The sequence below is a fragment of the Lathyrus oleraceus genome, chromosome 5, assembly GCF_024323335.1.
Source record: "Lathyrus oleraceus cultivar Zhongwan6 chromosome 5, CAAS_Psat_ZW6_1.0, whole genome shotgun sequence".
NCBI lineage: Eukaryota > Viridiplantae > Streptophyta > Magnoliopsida > Fabales > Fabaceae > Lathyrus > Lathyrus oleraceus.
Genome location: NC_066583.1, coordinates 305,391,358 through 305,413,039, shown reverse-complemented (window position 1 = coordinate 305,413,039; position 21,682 = coordinate 305,391,358). Strand labels below are relative to the sequence as shown.

General features: G+C 37.4%; 1 protein-coding gene across 2 annotated transcripts; it reads left to right on the top strand.

Annotated features, from left to right (window-relative positions):
• Positions 1 to 14,234: 14,234 nt before the first annotated feature.
• Positions 14,235 to 16,777, top strand: LOC127084166 (F-box/kelch-repeat protein At1g22040). Of its 2 annotated transcripts, XM_051024568.1 has the most exons (3): positions 14,254 to 14,469; positions 14,646 to 14,733; positions 15,022 to 16,777. In XM_051024568.1, exon 3 carries the CDS (start codon positions 15,042 to 15,044, stop codon positions 16,485 to 16,487), a length of 1,446 nt encoding a protein of 481 aa, XP_050880525.1. In that variant the 5' UTR covers positions 14,254 to 14,469; positions 14,646 to 14,733; positions 15,022 to 15,041; the 3' UTR covers positions 16,488 to 16,777. The 2 variants fall into 2 exon arrangements, with proteins under 2 accessions (XP_050880523.1, XP_050880525.1); XM_051024566.1 differs by lacking the exon at positions 14,646 to 14,733 and having other exon boundaries at positions 14,235 to 14,469.
• Positions 16,778 to 21,682: the final 4,905 nt, after the last annotated feature.

Below are 21,682 nucleotides of genomic sequence, written 5' to 3'. Positions count from 1 at the left end.
ATTCCAATATGAAGGTGTCCCGGATATTCGCCCAGATGATACTTAGTCGGAACCACACGCTCAGCAGGTTTTTGATACTTTTGACGAAGAATTTTCATAAAATCCCCACAAAGGAACCAGTCTGGAAGTGGAAAACCAAACGCCACCCCAAAGTCAGCAGTTGGCAAAGGAGGAAACTTTGGTGGATGACAATTGAAAGCAAGGTCATAGCGCGCCTCTGGTGAAAGATTGGAAGGCAATGACAGTTTTTTAAACTTCTCTGTCAATTTGCGTTTTAATTCAGCCGCTGCTTCGCATATGGTTCGACTAAGATCATCAGGTCTATACGCAGTTTCAAAATATTTTTGAAATTTCTGTATTTCTTTAATATGTCGTTGAATACCTTTTTTGGTCCGATCCTGCACAAAAGCGAAAGCATTTGTCAAATGTGTAGCAAAAGCAGCTACGTCGAAAAATTTGTTGGAATAATAATCCTTCCACCATTCATCAAACTCAGGAGTGCATAAGAATGATGGTCAAAAAATAACTGGTCGAATGTTGAGAGAAGCATCAGCTAGTTTCTTCGACAGCTCTTTGCCTTCGTCTTCAGTATGAAGGGAGTTATAAAAGATGATGGACCCTTTTTTGGGGAATATAGGTTGAGGTTTGATTTGGATTAGACCAAACTGTCTAGAAACAAGGTTGGGTTGATAAACTATCAAAGCAATTTGGTTTTTAGTGGTGTTACGATAAGAAAAAAGGAGCCTAGGGGTCAAGAACGATTCCCAAACATTCAGAAATGTGTTTTCGTCCTTTTGCATCTCCAAGGGCAGTTGTTGGGTAAACCACTTAGGTCCAATCTTTCTATCAGCAAAAGGTGCCATGGTTGAAGTAAATTGATGACTTTTAGCAAACATCATAACATAGCCTTTAAAAGCTTGTCGAAGGCTGATTCCTTCATCAGTTGGCGTTAATAGCACTAATCTTGGCCATTCGACAGTCCTATTGTTTACTTCTTCTTCATCTATTTCTGGTGCTACAGGAAGACTAGCTTCAAATGTGGCATTGAGCCATAGTTGCAAGAGCCAAAAGGGTCCTGATAAGTTGATTTTCCCTTGGGTTTTGGTGTTCTTTAAGAAATGCACACTCTCACTCAGAGATTCATAGAGATTCGCCAGAATCATTTCGCTCAAACATAGTTTCGTGCCTGCATGAAGCTGATTGGCTATGGTGATAAATCTCTTGGCAACTTGAAGAGAGCGAGAGCAGAACACATATTTGGATAGCCACAGTGTTAGAAAAGCTATATGTTCGACATCTAAAACTTCAGCAGTACTCTTATCGTGATAATAGGACATGAATAAGGAGTAGGGTGCAAGGCTAGTCTCGAAAGCAATGGTATCTTCACTTAAGACAGTAGGGTCGAAATCTATACCATTGGGGTGAAGACCAACAATGGCTGCTGCGTCGAAAAGGGTAGGCGTAACCATCCCACAAGGAAGGTGGAAGGTGTTGTAAGTACTATCCCAAAAGTAGAGAGAAGCCAAAAGCATATTTGGGCAGATATTGGGTCCTACTCTAGACAACTGGATAAGGTCGAAAATGCCTACTTCTTTCCAAAAAGACCCTTTAACTTTTTCGATTTTATCTAACCAAGATATGTAGTCAGAAGGATCTTTCGACCATGGGCAGGTTCTAAATATCCTGGGAAAATTCAAATAGGTTAAGTCCAACTCTCCAATATCCGTCGAACTCGATGAATCTTTTTGTTCTACAACTTTCTCTTTGGGCTGAGGTTTTCTTCCAGCGCCTATGGGTTTTGTGTGAAAGTAAGATGGAAAAAACTCTCTTAAACGCTCTGGTTTAATCTCTGGGTTTGGAAGGGGACCTAACATAGCGTGATAATTTCCAGAAATAAGAACAGGGATTAGTACCTGAGATTTATAGATGCAGTCTTTTTCCTTTTCGTTTGGAGGTTCCGGAACATACTGTTGATTTCCAATGGTCATTGGCCCTTTCAAATCATGCACAGGAGGAAAAGATGAGTCTTGTTTCTTCTTGGAGTGTTTACTGCTTGAGGGTTTTTGAGGCGCCATTGCTGAAAAAACTGAAGAAGATTTCTCAGAAAATGTGAAAAGCTTGAGGAATGGGTATGAAAAAAGGAAATCTAAAACGTAAAAGGGTTTAAAGAAAAGGTTTATGGGTATTTATAGGAAGAAGATGTTGAAACGTTTTAGATGGTAATGGTGTTAATGGGACACGTGGCCATTTCTGATGGAAATGATAAAGAGGTGGAAGTTGAAAAGAAACCATGACGTGAGGAAATGATGGAAGTAGGCTGTGAACGTGGGCTAGACGTGACATTGTGGAGAAAGTGTAATGATGAATCTGCCTTGGAAATTGGGATTATCAGACTTGCATTTAATGAAGTTTAAATGACATGGCATCAAAGCACTGATTGACAACAAATGACTGTTTCTCTAGAACAACAGTCGAAACGTCTTTGCTGGGGGGCAATTTGTATACGTGCGTTTTCGACGCCATGAGATTTGGTGTAAGAAATGATGTTTTCGACAAATGATGACATGGGTTGGAACGATTTGATTAATAAGTATGGTTCGACACTTCGACAAGAGGGAGGTTTCGTCATTTCGACAAAAATCCTGAAGGAAGACGTCATTTCGACTTAATGTATAAATTTGAATTTAAAAAGTTGTGACGTTTGGCAGAAGACGCGTGGAAGCATCTGGCGAAAGGAGGAAAGCCATGTGTCGTAGTTTTAGGATTTAGTCGTTAATGACAGTTATGTTGTTTATGTATATATAGGGTAGTTATTATCTAAAAAGTGTGTGAAAAATTACTTATACAAAATTCCTGAAAACGCTCAAAGTACCCGTGTGAGAGAAAAGAGTCATATTTGGAAAATGTATGTGTAAACAAACACCAATTCTTTCAAAGTTTATTTTATAAAGTTCAAAGTTCTTTACAAATTCTTTTTATGTTTTCCAGTCATTTATCTTTCTGCACTTTCTACTTTTCGACACTTTACATTTCATCAGTCAATTTCTGCCATTTACTTTATCTTGTTAAATTTACATCTACTTAACATTTTAATCAACATATTTCGACGTAAAACACTTAGAGAACAGAAATGAAAGATATGAAAGTGATTTTAGACATCTTCAAGACCATCTAAATCTGCACATGTCCTAGGATTTGTGTGGTTGATCCTGCAAGTGACCCAATTCTACAAGTTTTGGTAAACCAGAGGTTGTTCGCCAAATTTCACAGCGAACAATATGATGAAATAGCATGAGGGATCTTAGGGCCAACATTGGGTTCTTACACTGGCGAAAAGAAAAAAGCTGAGTCCAGCACCAATGTGCCTGCAAGGAAAAAGGAGGACTTAAGCCTTGACAAAAGAAAGTTTAATACTCCAACAGAGGCGGCTAGAGAGAAATATGATCGAATGGCTGCAGAAGACGAAATGTTGACAAATAATTTTGACTTAGGGTCAGAAGCTTCTTTGGATATCTTAGTTGGTGTGGTATCTGTGATGCCCAGGGAGTTCGACCAAATCACAGAGGTCGAAGACACCGACAGCAATACAGAAAGAGAAATGGATGCTCATAAGCCAGTATGCTACTATGTATTGAATAATGGTTGCATGGAGAAGCAAAATGCATTCTTCGAGAGACTCGACGAGGCTATGAAGAGTCATCTTAAGCCTCTCTTTATTACTGGGAAGATCAAAGATGTCCCCATTAATAAGATCTTAGTGGACTGCAGCGCAACGGTGTATTTGATATCGCACCATATGCTGGGAAAAATTGGCAAGTACGATACAGATGCCAAACCCCACAATATAGTGCGTTCCAATTATGAGGGAAAGGTGGGTTTCACCCTTGGTGTAATTGAAGTTGAGTTAATTGTAGGAACGATTACCAAATCCATAATATTTATGATTGTGGAGACGAAGGCCAACTATAATATGTTACTTAGAAGAGAATGGATACATGGGGTTGGGGTTGTGCCATCCTCAATGCACCAACGAATTATCATATGGTGTCCAGATGGTATTGCGGAGAATATAGAAGCAGACCAAGGTTACTTCAAGACTCCTATCAACCATATCGACAGACGCCAGTTTGACAAACATTTGGCCAATATCACTCCGTGTGATTTGGCCGATTTTGCATTTATTGCAGACGACAATGCCTATTGTTCCCTATATTTGCACCCCAACAATGGCTTTCATTGGGACATAGAAGTGGTGGGCGAAGACGACTTTGGATATCTAGGAGCGGCAGGAGTTGAACCCACAGGTTGGGGAAGCAAATTCAGTGTTGATGACTAAGTTCGAAGCGCTAAAAAGGATTTCGACTTACATAGCCAAAAATAAGCAGCAATCGGCCTTGAACGCTGAAGTCAAAAACATGGTTGTCGAAGCCAGCAAAGAGTTCCATCAAATAGGTCCTGGAAATGACTTCAATCCAGAGCCACCTGATAAGGTTAAAAACAAAGATCAAGGCCAGAGGCTCGACGCCATCTATGATGATGAGCCTTTGGGTTTCGAGAAGGATCCGCTAGCAACAAATGTTAAGATGATGGCCAACTTACATTAGTTCCAATATCATCCCTTAACTCAAAGTAGAAGTAATCCAGTTGTTGAAGGAATTCAAAGACTATTTCGCATGGGATTACGATGAGATGCCTGGTTTGAGCAGAGATCTGGTCGAATTGAAGCTTCCAATAAAGCCTGGAAAAAAGCCTATCAAGCAGAACCCAAGGTGATTTACACCTGTAATTCTCTCGAAGATCAAAGAGGAGGTCGAAAGGCTTCTTCGTTGTAACTTCATCCGTACAACCAGGTATGTATAATGGTTAGCTAATATTGTTCCTGTTATTAAAAAGAATGGTACTTTGGGGGTTTGCATAGATTTTAGAGACTTAAATACTGCAACCCCAAAGGATGAATATTCAATTCCGGTGGCGGAAATGCTAGTCGATTCTGCCGTAGGCCATGAGTATCTTAGCATGCTCGATGGATATTCTTGATATAACCAGATATTTATTACGGAAAAGGATATCTCAAAAAAGGCATTTCGATGTCCTGAAGCCTTAGGCACCTATGAATGGCTGGTGATGCCTTTTGGTTTGAAGAATGTTGGACAAACATACTAGAGAGCAATGAATTCAATCTTCCATGATTTCATAGAGACTTTTATACAAATTTACATAGTTAATATTGTCATTAAGTCTGTTTCAGGAAGAGAAATATATACCATCTTCGATGGTCCTTCGAAAGGATGAGAAGACATGGTCTGAAAATGAACCCTATCCAATGCGTTTTTTGTGTGCAGGCAGGGGATTTCTTAGGCTTTGTGGTCCACAGAAAGGGAATTGAAATAAACCAGAATAAGACCAAGGCCATAATAGAGGCGAAAGCGCAATCAACAAAGAAGGAATTGCAGTCACTACTAGGCAAGATCAATTTCCTAAGGAGATTCATCTCAAACCTTAGTGGAAAAACGCAAGCCTTTTCGCCTTTACTTCGACTCAACAAGGAAGGATTCGAATGGGGGCAGGCTTAGCAAGAAGCGTTCGACAGAATTAAATAATACCTGAGTCATCCATCAATTCTGACATCGCCTTGTAGGAATAGGAGTATGAGATTGTACATATTTGTATCTAACAAGACTTTAGGGAGCATGTTGGCTCAAGAGGATGATAGTGGCGTCGAAAGAGCCATCTACTACCTCAGTAGGGTCTTAAATGATGCAGAAACTAGGTATAATATAGTGGAAAAATTGTGTTTATGCTTGTATTTCTCTTGTACGAAGTTGAAGCATTATATAAAACCTATTGATGTTTATGTTTCATCTCACTTTGATATCATTAAACATATGTTGTCCAAACCAATTTTGCACATTCGAATTGGAAAATGGGCGCTAGCTTTAACTATATATTCCTTAATGTCTATGCCATTAAAAGTTGTTAAGGGACAAGTGGTAGCAGATTTTATAGTCAACCACTCCATATCTAAGAATGCACTGGACTATCTCGAATTAGAACCCTGGAAGTTGTACTTCGATGGGTCTAGTCACAAAGATGGAACATGCATAGGAGTTCTAATCATTTCTCCTAATAAAATTCCAACAAAACTCAAATATAAAGTGGAGGGCCTCTACTCGAACAATGAGGCTGAATATGAAGCCCTCATAGCCGGACTTGAGATATTGTTGGAATTAGGGGTAACTCGAGTCGAAATAATGGGTGACTCAGAGTTAGTTATAAAATAAATCACGAAAGAGTACATATGTATTAAAGAGAATCTCATTATGTACTTCATAATAGCCATTCGATTGCTAAAAAGATTCAAGATGGCTAATATTCGACACATACCTCGATTGGAAAATCAAGTGGCTAATGACTTGGCTCAAATGGCATATGGGTATAAAATTTCAAAAGAAAAATTGCAAAAAGTCATCGAAGTCATAGGAAAAGTTGTGTCAACTAGATTAGCCCCATCAGACTTAGAAAAGACAGAGTTGGGATATGCTGATAATTTTTTTTTTCTCGAAATATTGGCAATAGACAATCTGACAGGCGGAGATTAGAGGAAATCAATAGTAGAATATCTACAAAATCCAATGGCGTCTGCTGATCGAAAAACCAGGTATCGAGCTTTAAGTTATTTTCTTTTGGGGATGGATTTGTTCAAAAAGACTCTTGAGGGAGTTTTGGTTAAGTGCCTTAGTGAGTCAGAGGCATATTTAGCCCTTTCGACTGTCCATAGTGGGGCATGTGGGACACACCAAGTTGGCCATAAGATGAAATGGCTTTTATTTCGCCAAGGGATGTATTGGCCTACCATGCTAAAAGATTGCATCGAATTTGCCAAAGGATGCCAAGAATATCAGACACATGCAGGCATACAAGATGTACCTGCGAGCGAATTGCACTCTATAGTCAAACCTTGGCCTTTTAGAGATTGCGCTTTGGATTTTACTGGGGAAATTCGATCGCCATCATCTAAGAATCAGAGGTATATCTTAATGGGTATTGATTATTTTACGAAATGGATCGAAGTTATACCTTTACCAAATGTAAGCAAAGAAGATGTGGTCGATTTTATCCAGAAACATATTATTTGTAGATTTGGAATCCCAGAGACTATCGAAACAGATCAAGGATCAATATTTATTGGTCGAAAGATGCAAGAATTTGCTAAGCAAATGGGCATCAAATTGTTAACTTCTACGCCATATTATGCCCAGGCTAATGGTCAGGTCGAAGCAGCTAATAAGGTGATTATTGGTTTGATTAAGAAGCATGTGGGGAAGAAGCCTAGAAATTGGAATTAAACTTTAGATCAGATTTTGTGGGCATGTCGTACCTCTCCCAAGGAAGCCACTAATTCGACCCCTTTTCGATTGACCTTTGGTCATGATGCAATTCTACCAGTAGAAATTTACCTACAATCCACAAGAAATAAGAGACATCATGAAATTCCATCAGAATCATATTGGAACATGATGCTGGATGAACTAGTCGATCTAGATGAAGAGAAACTAAATGCCTTGGAGTTATTAAAACGGCAGAAGAAGAGAGAGTAGATAACTCTTATAATAAGAAGGTAAAAATTAAAACATTTTCGCCTGAAGACTTGGTCTGGAAAGTTGTCCTTCCGATGGATCGAAAGGATAGGACCTTAGGGAAGTGGTCTCCCAAGTGGGAAGGCCCTTTTCAAAATTTAAAAGTATTCTCTAATGGTGCCTATGAGATTGAGGAACTTAGAGAAGACAAAAGAATCTTGAGAGTGAATGGAAAATATTTGAAAAGATATAGGCCAGCACTCCAAGAAATAAAAATAAGAAACTAGTAATTGTGTATAAGTTAAGCAGAGCCAATATGGTAAAGGGTGCCGAAATGGTTTAAATTTTCTTTAAAGGCCCAAAGGGCTAATATTCATTACAACCAAGACTTATATTCATTATATCAAATAGGCAAAAAATGGAAAAGGAGACTAGAACTAAAAAGGGAGATTGGCCTTTATGTGGAGGTACTTTGTTTTGAGAAGTTCCGGGCGTTTCTCACATAAGGACCGTTTCGACCGGAGAAGTATGATTTCCGATTCAAGTTTTCACGCTTTTTCGACGAACTCCATGCCAAACTCTAGTTCTTTAGCCATCAAGGCATCATCGAACTCCAGAAGTTCACTTTTACATTTTTCGGCTTCAGATATTTTGGTTTGCAGTTCCTCTATTTGTTTTCTCCATGAAGAAATGTCACAGTCATGGCCTTCGAACTCATCTTTATTCTTTTGTTTCGTCTGCTCCAGTTACATTTCCTTGTTGGTAGACTCAGTGGCAGCATCCCAAGTAACTGCTTCAGAACCAGGCATCTTTTTTATCTTCCTGGTTATCTAGGGAAGTAGCTTATGATCTTCGACAACTTGGTCGATCATGGTGCCTATCTCCAGGATGATGTTGGCAAATTCAGGGGAAGCTTCTAGTATACTGACTTGGTTAAGAAGAGCCTTCAATGTTAAGGGGGCAGAAGGATCAGCCATTAGGAGCAGGAACAAGTCACCCTTGAAGACTTTTTCCTTGATTTTCGAAAGCACTTCATCTATAGGTGTACTCGAAGGTTGGTCATCAGATACTGTAGCAGTGCTAAGGCTTTTCTCAGAAGATCTTTCCCTGTAGCTTAACATGACTTTCAGGTATTCAAGGGGCTGGTTTCGTTTTTAAATTGCTAGTTCTTCTACAGAGAAATCCATGGTGCTTCCTGTCGAAACTCTGCCTTCTGGAATAGCTGCAATGGTTGGAGTGGCAAGAGTTTGACTCTGAGTCTGTCCTTCGCCTATGTCCTGGTTCCCCTTACCATTGTTGTCCTCTTCTTTTAAGCCTTCATCATCATCACCACCGTTGAGTGGGGTCTGGTTACCTTCGTCTTCCTCCTCCATTATTGTATCTTCACCATCGTTACCCTTATAGTGGGTATCGATTGTACCTTCGATGTTGGGTGAACCGTCTTCAGGATTGTCTCCAGCTTGAATTTCTTCATCCACCACCATAGTATCCTTGTTCACTCTAGTTTGGTCCTCTTCGCCTGAATTAGCTTCGTGATCAGAACTGCTGGTATGTGAATGTTGGGCAGTGGTTTTTGGTGGCGAAGTCTCAAGTTCACCAAGAGTGGGTTGATTGATTTAACTCATAGAGATTTTTTCGGATGATGGTCGATAAGTAGGTTCACCAACGCTATTGAGAACATCTGCTATGGAAGTTGGCATGAAGGAAGTTGTAGTTGTTGTTCGTGCAGTAGTACCTGCACCATCCTGAAACCAAAGCAATCGAAAGATGAGTGGTGGAAGACAAAAATCAATTAATCAAGATAGAGTGAGGTATGTTTTTACCTCGTCTCCTTCGACCCCAGGGCTGGAGTTATCACTTTCGCTCTGAGCCGCTGCTATCTTCGCCATGGCCTCAGGGGTAGGCTCTTGGATAGTTAATGCAGTATGCCTTTTCTTGACAAATCTTGTTGGAGGCTGGCTCAAAGCTTAAGTGATTTTTGGTTGTTGTTTTCTTTTCCTAGAAGTAAGGTCGAGAACAGGTGACAAGTCTTCTTCGTCAGAATCTATTATGACAGGGGTTTCTATTGTTTTGTTTTGGATTTTTATTAGGGTTAGAGGAGCTTTTCAAGCAGCCTGAATTTAATACTGAAATGTTAGTACCATTAGACATAATGGAGAGTAAAAAGGGTAAGACAAAGATATACCTTTGTAGGATTGCTGCCTCCCTCAGTATTCGATTCGACTGGCCTTCTGATTGTTGGTTTCTTGGGTGGGACCCTGGTGACTAAAAGAAAAAATAACATAGAACAGTTAGTGCAAGCTAAGGGTGAATATCCTAATAGAGGTGTATGATTAGAAAAAAACCTCCCATGTCACACCTTCATATATGGCCGATTCTCTTCGATCCCTATATGAAGATGCCCTTTGAAATTGTCTAGAGTATGCTTAGCCGCAACCACCCGTTGGGCTTTTTTCTATGACTATTGTCGAAGGATTTTAATGGAGTCCCCACAGATAAACCAGTCTGGAAATGGAGGGGCAAGGGCCACTCCAAAGTCAGCATTTGGCAGTTGACGAAATTTTGGGGGAAACAATTCGAAATCCATTTCGTAGCATTTCTCATGAGGAACGTACGAAGGGATTTTCAGAGTTTCCATTTTCTATTAAATTTTTTCCTTTAGTGTGACAGCTGCTTCACAGATGGTTCGACTAAGATCATCAGGCCTATAGGCAGTTTCAAAGTAATTTTGGAACGCTTGGATTTCTTTAATGAGCGTATAAGTACCTTTTTTGGTTCTTTCCTGCACAAGAATAAAAGCTTTGTCAAGGTGTTGGATAAAAGAGGGAAAGTCATAAAACTCTTCAGTATAGTATGCATTCCACCATCTCCTAAACTCTCGAGTACAGAGGAAGCTAGTCTCGAAGTTGATGGGGGTAAGTTGTGTTTTGCCAATGTATCTAGCTATCTGTTTAAGAGTGGTGGTTTCGTTATGAACTGCATTGTAGAGGAGGAGGTTTCCCTTTTTTTCATACATGCACTTTGGGAGAACCTGAATCAACCCAAATTGTCGAGCAACAAGATTGGGTTAATAGGCAATCAAAGTAACTTGAATCTTCGAGGGGTTTAGTCGAAGGGTTAAGAACCTGGGAGTCAAAAAGGCTTCCCAAATCAGCAAAAATTTTGTCTCTCGTTTTTTAGAAGGAGATGGGAAAGGCCTTGTAAACCATTATGGACCATACTTCCTGGCAGCGAAGGGGGCCATGCTCGAAGTAAATACATGACGCTTGGCGAACATCATGATATAGATCATGAAAGTCGGTCGAAGAGCTTGTCCTTCTTCGTTGGGGGTTATCTGGGGCAATCGAATTCCTTTGATTCCTCTATTTTTCACTTCCTCGGCTTCTTCATCAACGAGGCCTTTATTGGGGAGACTTGCCTCGAACGTGGCATTGAGCCAGAGTTATAGTAGCCAGAAGGGACCAGAGAGAAGGAGGTTTCCTTTTCCCCCCAAGTTCCTCAGTTGAGTGACTCCATCACTCAGTGATTCATAAAGGCTTTCCAGTATCATTTCGCTTAAGCAAACATCATGTTCAACATGCAATTGGTTCGCCAGGGTAAGGTACTTCTTGGCGACTTGTAGAGACTTCGAGCAGAACATAGAATGGGATAGCCACAAAGCTAAGAAGGATATGTGTTCCACATCAAAAACGGTGTTAGTGTCTTTGTCATGATAGTGCACAATGTGGGTCGAATACGCTGCTCTAGAGGTGGAAAAAGATATAATGTCTTCTGAATCAATATCAGGGTCATATGTGTATCCAATAGGTTTTAGCCCTGTGATAGCGGCTAAGTCGAAAAGGGTTGGTGTGATCATGCCACATGGAAGGTGGAAGGTGGAAGGTGGAAGGTGGAAGGTGGGAGGTGTGATATCCCAAAAATACAGCGAAAAGACCAACATAGATGAGCTATACTCTAAGCCTAATTTCGACAACATTATCAGGTCATAAATTCCCATGTCTTTCCAGTTTTGAGCTTTGTTTTTTTTCTATTTTGTTTAGCCATTCTAAATAATCTGTTGGGTCTTTGAATGAGGGAGTAACATGAAAAACCCTAAAGACGTTGTTCATAAATCTCAAATCTATGGTTTCGTTTGTTTTGGGTTTTCAGCAGTGGTTAGTTCAACCCTAGGTTTCTTCACTTGCCCTATGGGTTTACATTTATGGTAAGAGGGGAAGTATTCCTTAAGTTTGCTAAAATCAGTGTCTAAATCAGCCAGAGGTCTAGATAATGCATGAGTTTTACCATAAACAGAAATAGGGATAAGTATCTGGGAGGCGTAAATTCTGCGTTGTTCCTCAGTTTTTGGTTATGGGATGTATTGTTGATTACCCACCATTATTGGACCAGGTAATGTGGTGAAAGGAGGGAGTTCCAAAATCTTCTTAGGAGCTTTTGATTTGATAGATGTCTTGGTAGCTTTGCTTACTTATTTGGAGGTTTTGCTTGAGGTTGCCGTCGTTGTTGAAAGTTGGAAGAAGAAGAGATAATCTGAGTTTTTGATTGAAGATTGTTTGAGGATGAATAGTTATAGTGTTTCAGAGTTCAGAAAGCGTAAAGAGTGGAATTGGCGAGTTTGTGGCTTTTATAAGCGTGCTTGGAAGAAAAAACGTTTCAAATCAACATTAATGGTTGACAAGTTAGTGGGACACATATCTTTCTTGGATGGTATGATGAAGAGGTGGTAATTAATGCCTAAACCCACGATCTCCTAGGGTCTAGGAAACATGATAATTAAGATTCGGTTGTGGGCTGAAAAGACGTGGTTAGAAAAAAGGTAATGATGACCCTGACGTCACCAGACAACTGGAAGAAACTGAAAAGTTTTGTAACATTGGAACATTTGGCAACATGCCAGAAGTTATCCAAGGCGTCGGAGCATGTTCTCAAAAAATGCATTTTTCTTCTATGTGTCGAAAATAACATTTTTGGGGGGCAATTTGTTGGCTCTTAATTTCGACGCCCATTTTAAGAGTTAAAAAGTGGAATTTCCTTTGAAGATACTTTCGACTGAATCTGATATTGGAAGCTCTAGTCGAAAGTTCCTGGATGAGAAGGATCAGTGTGAAGTAGGGACTTAGAAATATTCTTTAGTGTTTGAAGACGTTTTCGACTAGAAATTCAAAATTCAAATAAAGGAGGGAACTTTGTTCTTATCTGAAATTGTTGAAAATACATGTGGAGCATAATGGATGGTTGCATCCATGCAAAGCGCCATTTGTCTCGTTATGGTAGAAAGGCCGTTAGAAACGGTTATTTGGATTAGTATAAATAGAGGGTCTTAGTGCTAAGATCAGGTGTGTCAAAGTGTGTACAAAATCTGTAAAATTTACCAAGTATCTCTGTGTAGAGAAACAGTAAATTGAGAAATGTACGTTCGTTTTACACCATTGTCATTTACTTTGAAGTAATTCAATTCATCTTTATTTTCTAAAAACACTTCTTTATTTTAAGGATTCATCTCTGTTGCTAGTTATCCTCGTTCTTACAATACTTCTCTTTAATTTGTGTTGGTCTTTTACTGTTTAAGTATTTTCACTACTCAGTATCATTGCAAACACTGTCAAAGTGTTCACATTTACTAGAATTCACTTTAAATAATTAGCACATGTTCTAGGATCAATCTGATCGATCCTGTAAGTAACCAAATTTAATAATTTGGAAGATCGGCGGTTGTTTACCAATTTTCACGGTAAACAGTACCAACATGTAGGGGGTGGCAATTGAATCCATTAAGACAAAATCTATCCACTAAAAAATCCATCAAATTCATCCACCACGTAAAAACTAAGTTAATGGATTGACTTAAATTCATCCATTTATAAGCATATATTGATCTAATCCATCCAACACATTTTAATGATCCAATGAATTTTTTTAATCTAATTTAAAAAAAAAAATCAAATATTAAAACTTTTTTTTTTAAAATACAAAATTAATTATTTTTTTCGAAAAAAATCGATTTTTTTTTAAAAATACAAAAAATCGATTTTTCCCAAAAATTTAAAAATCGGTTTTGGAAAATACCAAAATTCGATTTTATTTTCGAAAAAGTAATTTTTTCACAAATCTAAAAAAAAATGATTTTTAAATTATTTTTTTCCGAAAATACAAAAATATGTTTTTTTTTCCTGAAAAAAAGAAATCTTCAAAAAAAATTGATTTTTCTCGAAAAAGAACTGAATTTTTTTCATTAAAATACAAATAATTAATTTTTTTCAAAAAAATAAGTGACTTTTTTCAAAAATAAAAAAATTAATAATTAAAAAGAAACGATATTTTCAAAAAAAAATCTTTTTTCGAAAAAAAAAATGGATGGATAGATATATGATAATGAATGGATAGGATAAATTTTATTTATAATGAATGGATTGAATTAAATATTTTTTAAAAAGTTTTAATGAATTGTTAATAGACTAATGAATCATGTTGATCCATCCATTTTGTCATCCCTAACCACCTGTATTCCAAATTTTATTATTAATGAAATGAATTAAGTCGTTTTCTTAAAAAAAATAAAACAAATTTAAATTAATCTTTTAATATATTTTTAAATAAACAAAAAAAACAAAAAGTTAGTCGCATAAATATCTGTTATCATGTCACGCTGAAATTTCAATTCCAACCTACACAAAAAAACAAAACAAGTTTCTTCTATAGTGCGATAAATTACTCTATTTATTACCAGGAGAATTGTCTGTGCTTCAAATTCAACTTCGTGTTTTTTAAGTTTGAAACTAAAAACTACACATGATGCGGTTACGATGATGTTTCCGAATGCAATGTCACTTTGCCTCATTTTTACGTTTCCTTCATTCCAACGTCGATCCATTTTTTCACCAACCCCAAATAGGTACCTATATTTCTCTTTTTCCCTTCTTCTTTCACTGTAACTGTCAGTATCTTATTCATTTTTTCTTCTTATCTTTTTCATATAATTTTGATTGTGTTTTCAATATATGACTCTGATTTTATTCTTCAATTTAATTTCAATATACTCCTTTAAAATTTTACTATGTAATCGTTTAGTTAATCACCATGAGAAAAGGAGAAAAAATTCCATTTATGTGCTGCTGAAAATTGAAGATAATTGTTGTACTTTCTGAAAGTATACCAGGTTAGAATTCAGTTCTAAATGGTCTTGGATCTAGATATGATGATTTCATGAGTGTGGTTATAGTTAATTTATCTTTTTTTTTCTTGTTTCTGTTACCTGTTTCTGGTTGGTACTGTGGACAAGGTTTTATGAGTTTCATTGTTTTCTTTCTGATTAATGAGTTTATATTATTATTGTTGAAAACTCCTCTGAGGAATTGTTTGGAATTTTTTTTTCTATTGATGCTTAGGTTAGATACTTTTAATTTTGAGAAAAAGTTTCTCTCTAGATAATTTGGTTTTGTTGCAGATATTGAATTTTTCGCCAAGATGGGTTCGATTTTTAGTGTGGCGAGGGCGAGTAATACCAATTCTGATAAAAGTGAGTGGGATGGAGTCTCTCCGAATGAGATATGTAAGAGACAAAGAATGTCGCTTACGGTTGACGAGGAGAATCCAAGACTATTCCCTAATCTTCCCGATGAGGTATCGATTCAGATTATTGCTAGAGTTCCGAGAATTTGTTACTTCAATGTAAGGTTGGTGTCAAGGAAGTGGAAATCGACTATCATGAGTTCGGAGCTATATAAAATAAGAAAAGAACTAGGGACAACAGAAGAGTGGCTATATATGTTGGTTAAGGTTGGAGAAAACAAGCTTTTTTGGCATGCTGTTGATCCTCGGTCTCGGATATGGCAGAGACTGCCTACTATGCCTAATGTTGTTGATGAAGAGGAATCTAGAAAAGGTTCTTCTTCTGGGCTTTGGATGTGGAACATGGTGGAAGGTATGAGAATTGCTGAAGTTATTAGAGGCTTTTTTGGACAGAAGGATGCATTTGATGAAATGCCGTTTTGTGGTTGTGCTATTGGAGCTGTTGGGGGATGTCTCTATGTTTTAGGCGGATTCTCGAAAGCTTCGACTATGAGATGCGTCTGGCGATTCGATCCAACACAAAATACGTGGAGCGAGGTGACTTCTATGTCTACAGGTCGGGCGTATTGTAAGACAGGAATCTTAAACAACAAGCTTTATGTTGTTGGAGGGGTTAGTCAAGGTTCCGCCGGATTGCTACCTCTTCAATCTGCTGAAGTTTTTGATCCTTCGACAGGTACATGGTCAGATGTGCCTAGTATGCCCTTCTCAAGAGCTCAGGTTCTTCCCAACGCCTTCTTGGCCGACATGTTAAAGCCGATTGCCACAGGGTTGACGTCATACATGGGAAGGTTATGTGTTCCGCAGAGTTTGTATTCATGGCCATTTTTTGTCGATGTTGGTGGAGAAATCTATGATCCTGAAACAAACTCATGGATAGAAATGCCAATTGGAATGGGCGAGGGTTGGCCCGCACGGCAGGCAGGTACAAAATTAAGTGTCGTAGTGGACGGCGAATTATATGCTTTTGATCCTTCTAATACTATGGACAGTGGAAGGATCAAGGTATATGATCAAGGAGAAGATGCTTGGAAAGTTGTTATTGGAAAAGTCCCTATATATGGTTCTGATGATTCGGAATCTCCTTATCTACTTGCTGGTTTCCATGGAAAACTTCATGTCATCACAAAAGATGCCAATCATAATATTTCTGTTCTGCAAGCTGAGCTGCGCAACAATTTGAATTCTTCACCGTCGTCGTCGTCCTCAACTCTGTCACAAAGTTCATTGCATGAATCCGTGGACCCGCCTGTCGAAACAGATGCAGTAGTTTGGAAAATAATTGCAAGTAGGTGTCTGGGACAGGTTGAACTAGTTAGTTGTCAAGTTATTGACATGTAGCTGCAAAAAGGCAAGCAATAAATGTGACAGAAAATCTGTGAAGGGTTAGTTACCTGGTAGGACTGAGTGAGTACATTTCGACATTGATTAAGGTGCCCGCGAATTGAAGAGTGCTGTTATAGTTTGGTTGTAGCTATTGTTTTTTTACGTAAATAAGTTCTATAGGAACTGTCAGATTGTACACTGACACGATAGAATAATATCAGAGAAAGAAATCCATTATGTCCACTCTTTGTCATTCTATGTACATACACTAAAATTAAATAATATAAGACTCATATATTGTAGCATCCTTCCATTTTTTTTTTAACAAGATCGGCAATCAAGCATTAGTAGGTAGATCAACTTTTTTTTTTGTCACAAAGCTAAAATAAAAGAAAAGAAAAAAAAATCTATAAACTTAAGACTAAAATTTCTGCAGCCGATGTTGTTCAATTTTGGAGGAGAGATGTGAGTCAAGAGATTAGCGTAACTAGATGCGTCAAGTTTTGCCATAAAATTAGCACTTTGATTGCATTCAAGGAGGATGTGGACAACTTTAAACGTAGTGTTTTTAAGTAAGATATCTTTAATACTTTGAATCAACGCCGCATATTTATGATGATTATTCAAGTGAGTGTTAATAAGGCTAATAGTGAAAGATGAATTTGTGTAGCATTTCGAGTCATTAATGTGCATATCTTTGGTTAGTTAGAGGCCTTTGTGAATGATTCATAGTTCTGGTTAAAGGATATCTATGGAGTTCGGTATGAATGTAGAGAAACCAAATTGTCATCTCTCAGATGAGGTGTGAAAGGTACCACCAAATCCAGTACAAGTTGGTGTGCCATTACAACTCAGTCTAAGTTAATAAAGATGCAAGTGTAATTTAGGAGGTTTCATTTGATGAAACGACTATCTGCGTGCCCTATTTGAGGTTTACTGAAACAAACTGAAACAAATGTGAAAGGAATCCTTCGTGGAATGGGCATGCAAGGAGAGTCGATACATGAGAGTGGTTTCATGTGATATGCATGTAGAGTTAAGATTTCTCCAATTCCATCATATTCTTGCGACAAAGGGGTTATGATGGGTAACATGACTCTCGTTTTTATCAATACATTTCCATCTTGAGTCAAGAAAAATTTGGATGATTAACCCCGTCTACAACTCAAGGTTCCTATAATCCTTAGAGTCATAAACACAATGAAGGAATGGCTTCTCTTCTACGCCACTTTTAGAGCATATAGCCAATAAGAAGTCTTAATATCTGAACTCTAGAAGTTTTCTCATGAGCTACTTCAAGAGTTTCTCATGCCTCTTTAGCACTAGTGCATGTGTTAATGACCGTGAAAATGTTTTTGTTAACTCTAATGTAAAAGCGTTAAGGCCACAAGAATTTCTAAGAGAAGATTTATCTTTAGCAAGTTCCCAATCCTTTTCAAGTTTTACGGGTTCAGAATCTTAATTAGCTTTAATCATATGAGATGTTTGTCCATTGATGTCAGTTTTCCAAGTTTTTATATCCATGGACTTAATGAAGTCAACAATGTGAGCTTTTCAATAATCATAACTTCTACCATCAAGAATCGTTGCACGATAAACAAATCCCTTTTTCATGGTATCGTTCTTCTTAAACAAAAAAGATTAGTTACCCTATAACACATCCAACTGGGATAAGGTACTTGATACGATGCCAATTGACATTCTGTTTGATCAAAAACAAGATGTCACACACAATATCAAAATAATGTGTGATACAAGATGATCTGGATTAATAGATGAATAACTAATCAAATAATAAATAGAAGAGACAAGGAATTCTTAACCCAATTCGATGCAATTGTCACATACGTGTGGAGGACAGTAGCCTAGTGGAAAGTAAATTCACTAATTATAAGTAGTCAATAGTATACGAAGGTCTCATTTGAACCCTCTCAATTCACTATATATTTTTTCCTAACACTATCTGTGAATTTCAACTCAAACTTCTCTTGAATCTAAAATCCCTTCACTTTAACTCAAACAATCTGTCAAATGTCTGTCAGAATCAATATTATGTGTGTGACAAGCATCACGTATACAAACCAAAAAAATGTATCTTTCCTAAGTAGTAATTAATAACAAAGGATAAGATTTTACAGAAACAAAATACACTACAAAACTCAATTAATCTCTCAAAATATGTGTATTCTCTTTTGTATTGTTAATCCACAAGGGAAACACACCTATTTATATAAAGATGTCAATCAAACAAGAAATCCCACTATGATAAATAAATTCATATCATATCTAGTCTTCAACAAATTAAATCTTTCTATCATAATATATCAAATATTCAGCAAATTAAATCTTTCTAACACAAATCATGTAGATTTTGTAGCTAATTAAATATTTCCAAACGAAATATATTCAAAACAAATCATGCAGATTTTAAACGAGATAAATATTTTCAAAATTAATCACTCATAAAATAAATTTCACTACTATGTTTTATTTATATATCTCATGACTACTCGTATTTAATGTCGTTGTTTCTTTCATGTAATGTTTTTAAAACCACTGCCTCCACTCACACACATAATCTTACTAGTTTTTCGCACACGTTAAACCATTTTCCTTCTCTATTATTTGTCACTTTTAAACCATCCACTAAAAAAACTATTACTTGTGATTAATAGAAAATCTTCATTGATTATAAAAAAGGTTTACATGAAAGATATATAGAAATATCAATGGTGTATGATAGTTATGGTAGTGCAATTGTATACAATAGAAACTTCTAACAACCATAACTGACTAAAATAACAATCTCCAACTAACTTTGTAGTAAGTGTAACAAGTCACTACTTCTAGCTATCTTAGGATTACTTGAGGAACAAGTTAGTCTTCTCTAACTTGTTCAAGGAGTAATATACCCCTACAAGTTGGAGGATATATGTTAATCATGCCCAACTTGGATAATAGAGTGTGAAATGGTTGTGGTAGAAGTGACTCGGTGAAAAAGTCAGCCAACTGATCTTTGGAAGAAACTGGAAGTAGCTTGAACACTTTAGCTTGTAGTTTTTCGCTGGTAATGTGGCAATCGATCTATGTTTGGTAAAATCATGAAAATTGGATTAATAGCAATGTGTAGTGCACTCAAACTGTCACAATATAAAACTGGAAGTTTTGAAGTATGAAATTGAAGATCATGGAGAAGATATATCAGCCATTGCATTTCACAAGTGGTTGTTGCACGAGCACAATACTCAGCTTCAAATGAGGAATGTGAGAGTGTGAGTTGTTTCTTCATGTGCCATAAAATGAGAGATTTACCAATGAAGAAGCATTGGTCAGATAAGGATCTAGTATGTCTGCACAACCTGCCCAGCCAGCATTTGAAAAACCAATAACTGCATGTGAGAATCTCTTGAAAAGAATAATCCACGAGCAGGGCATCTCTTTAAGTATCTGAGGACTCGTGTGGCAGCTTTATCATAAGTTATTATGGGTGCGAGGTATTAACTCAGTTGTTATGAATGAAAGTGATATCTAGTCTGGTGGATGTGAGATAAGGTAGTCGACCAACTAAACGTGTGTATGTAGGACTAGAATCATGATGGAGTTTAATGGCTGGATCAGCAGGTGTGTAAAATGGCTTAGATCCAAGAGAGAATGTGTCAGATAAGAGGTCCAAGCAATATTTTTGTTGGCATAATGTGATTCCATGTGAGGAGTGTGCAACTTCAAGACCAAGAAAATATTTAAGTTGACCAATATTTTTTTATTTGAAAAGCTTAATGAAGGATTTGCCTGATGTGATCAAATTCAGTCAAAGAGTTGCCTACAATGATAATGTCGTCAACATATACCAAGAGAAGAGTAAATGTGTTACCAATTTTCTTGGTAAAGAGTGAGTGATATTAATAGGCTTATTGGTATTGTTGAGCAAGAAGGAGTTATGTGAGTTTTTCATGCCATTTGTGACTTGCTTGCTTAAGACCATATAAGGACTTGATGAGTTTACACACTTGGTTGGGTTTAGAGGATGTGATACCTGGTGGTAGTGTTATATAGACATATTCTTACAGGTCTCCGTGTAGAAATGCATTGTTGATATCCAATTGTTTAACGAACCAATTATGTATGATTGTCAATGCCATAACCATTCTGACTGTGGTCATTTTGGCCACAGATGAGTATGTACCAACATAATTGAGCCCCTTACTTTTGTTGAATCCTTTGGCCATTAATCGAGCTTTGAATCTTTTAATTGAGCCATTTGCATAAAATTTTACTTTATAGATCCATTTGCACCCAATTGGCTTAATGTTTGGTGGTGCCTCAACAAGTTGCCACGTGCTTATTCTTTCAAGAGCTAACCGTTCGGCTTGCATAGCTTGATTCCAACACTCAAACTTGCTAGCTTCAACATATGACTTTGGTTCACGAAGAGTATTTATGGACATGATAAGATGATGAAATATGGGAGACAATGAAGAATAAAACAAGTAGTTAGAAATATGATATGTTGTACCTGATGATGATTGATGTGTCTAATTAGTGAATGATCTACGCAAATAGTCTTTGAGATAAGTTGGTTTTTGTTTGGCTCATGTGAATTGTTTAGGAATATGGATGGTTTGGTCAGTCTGATTAGGTGAAATGATTTATGCATCAATTACGGATGTAGGGAAGATGTCTTCATTATCACATCATTTCAATACATGATTATTTTCAAAACCGACATGAGCATTGCATTAAAATTAGCATTTTTAAATGAAAATTTTTAACTGCAAGAAGTATTTGGTATCAAGGAAATTCAAAGAAGAAATCATAGAGGAACTTGATCATTCGTCAGTGCTGACCCGAATCAAGACCGTCTCATAACCCTATGGGTCAGGGGCATGGCATCCAATGACTATGTTAGTTAAATAATTGGTCAAACTGAAACAAATCTCCAAGCATTAGTTGATCAAGGAGGCAATTCATTTCAAAACACTCAGTCATTTTGGGGAAAATATGTTCAAAAGCTCGGTCAGAGGCAAGTTTCCTCGAGAATGCAGCGCAATCAACCACTCCGAGAGTAGGTTAATAAAGGCCTGACCACTGCAATGGGCAAATTTTTATCAGACCATGTGATAGTATAATTGTTCCTAAAGCTTCCTTTCGAAGCGAATTCCTTTATAAACCCTATAGACTGGGGCAAAACAAGTTGCAAAGGGGCAGCTTCC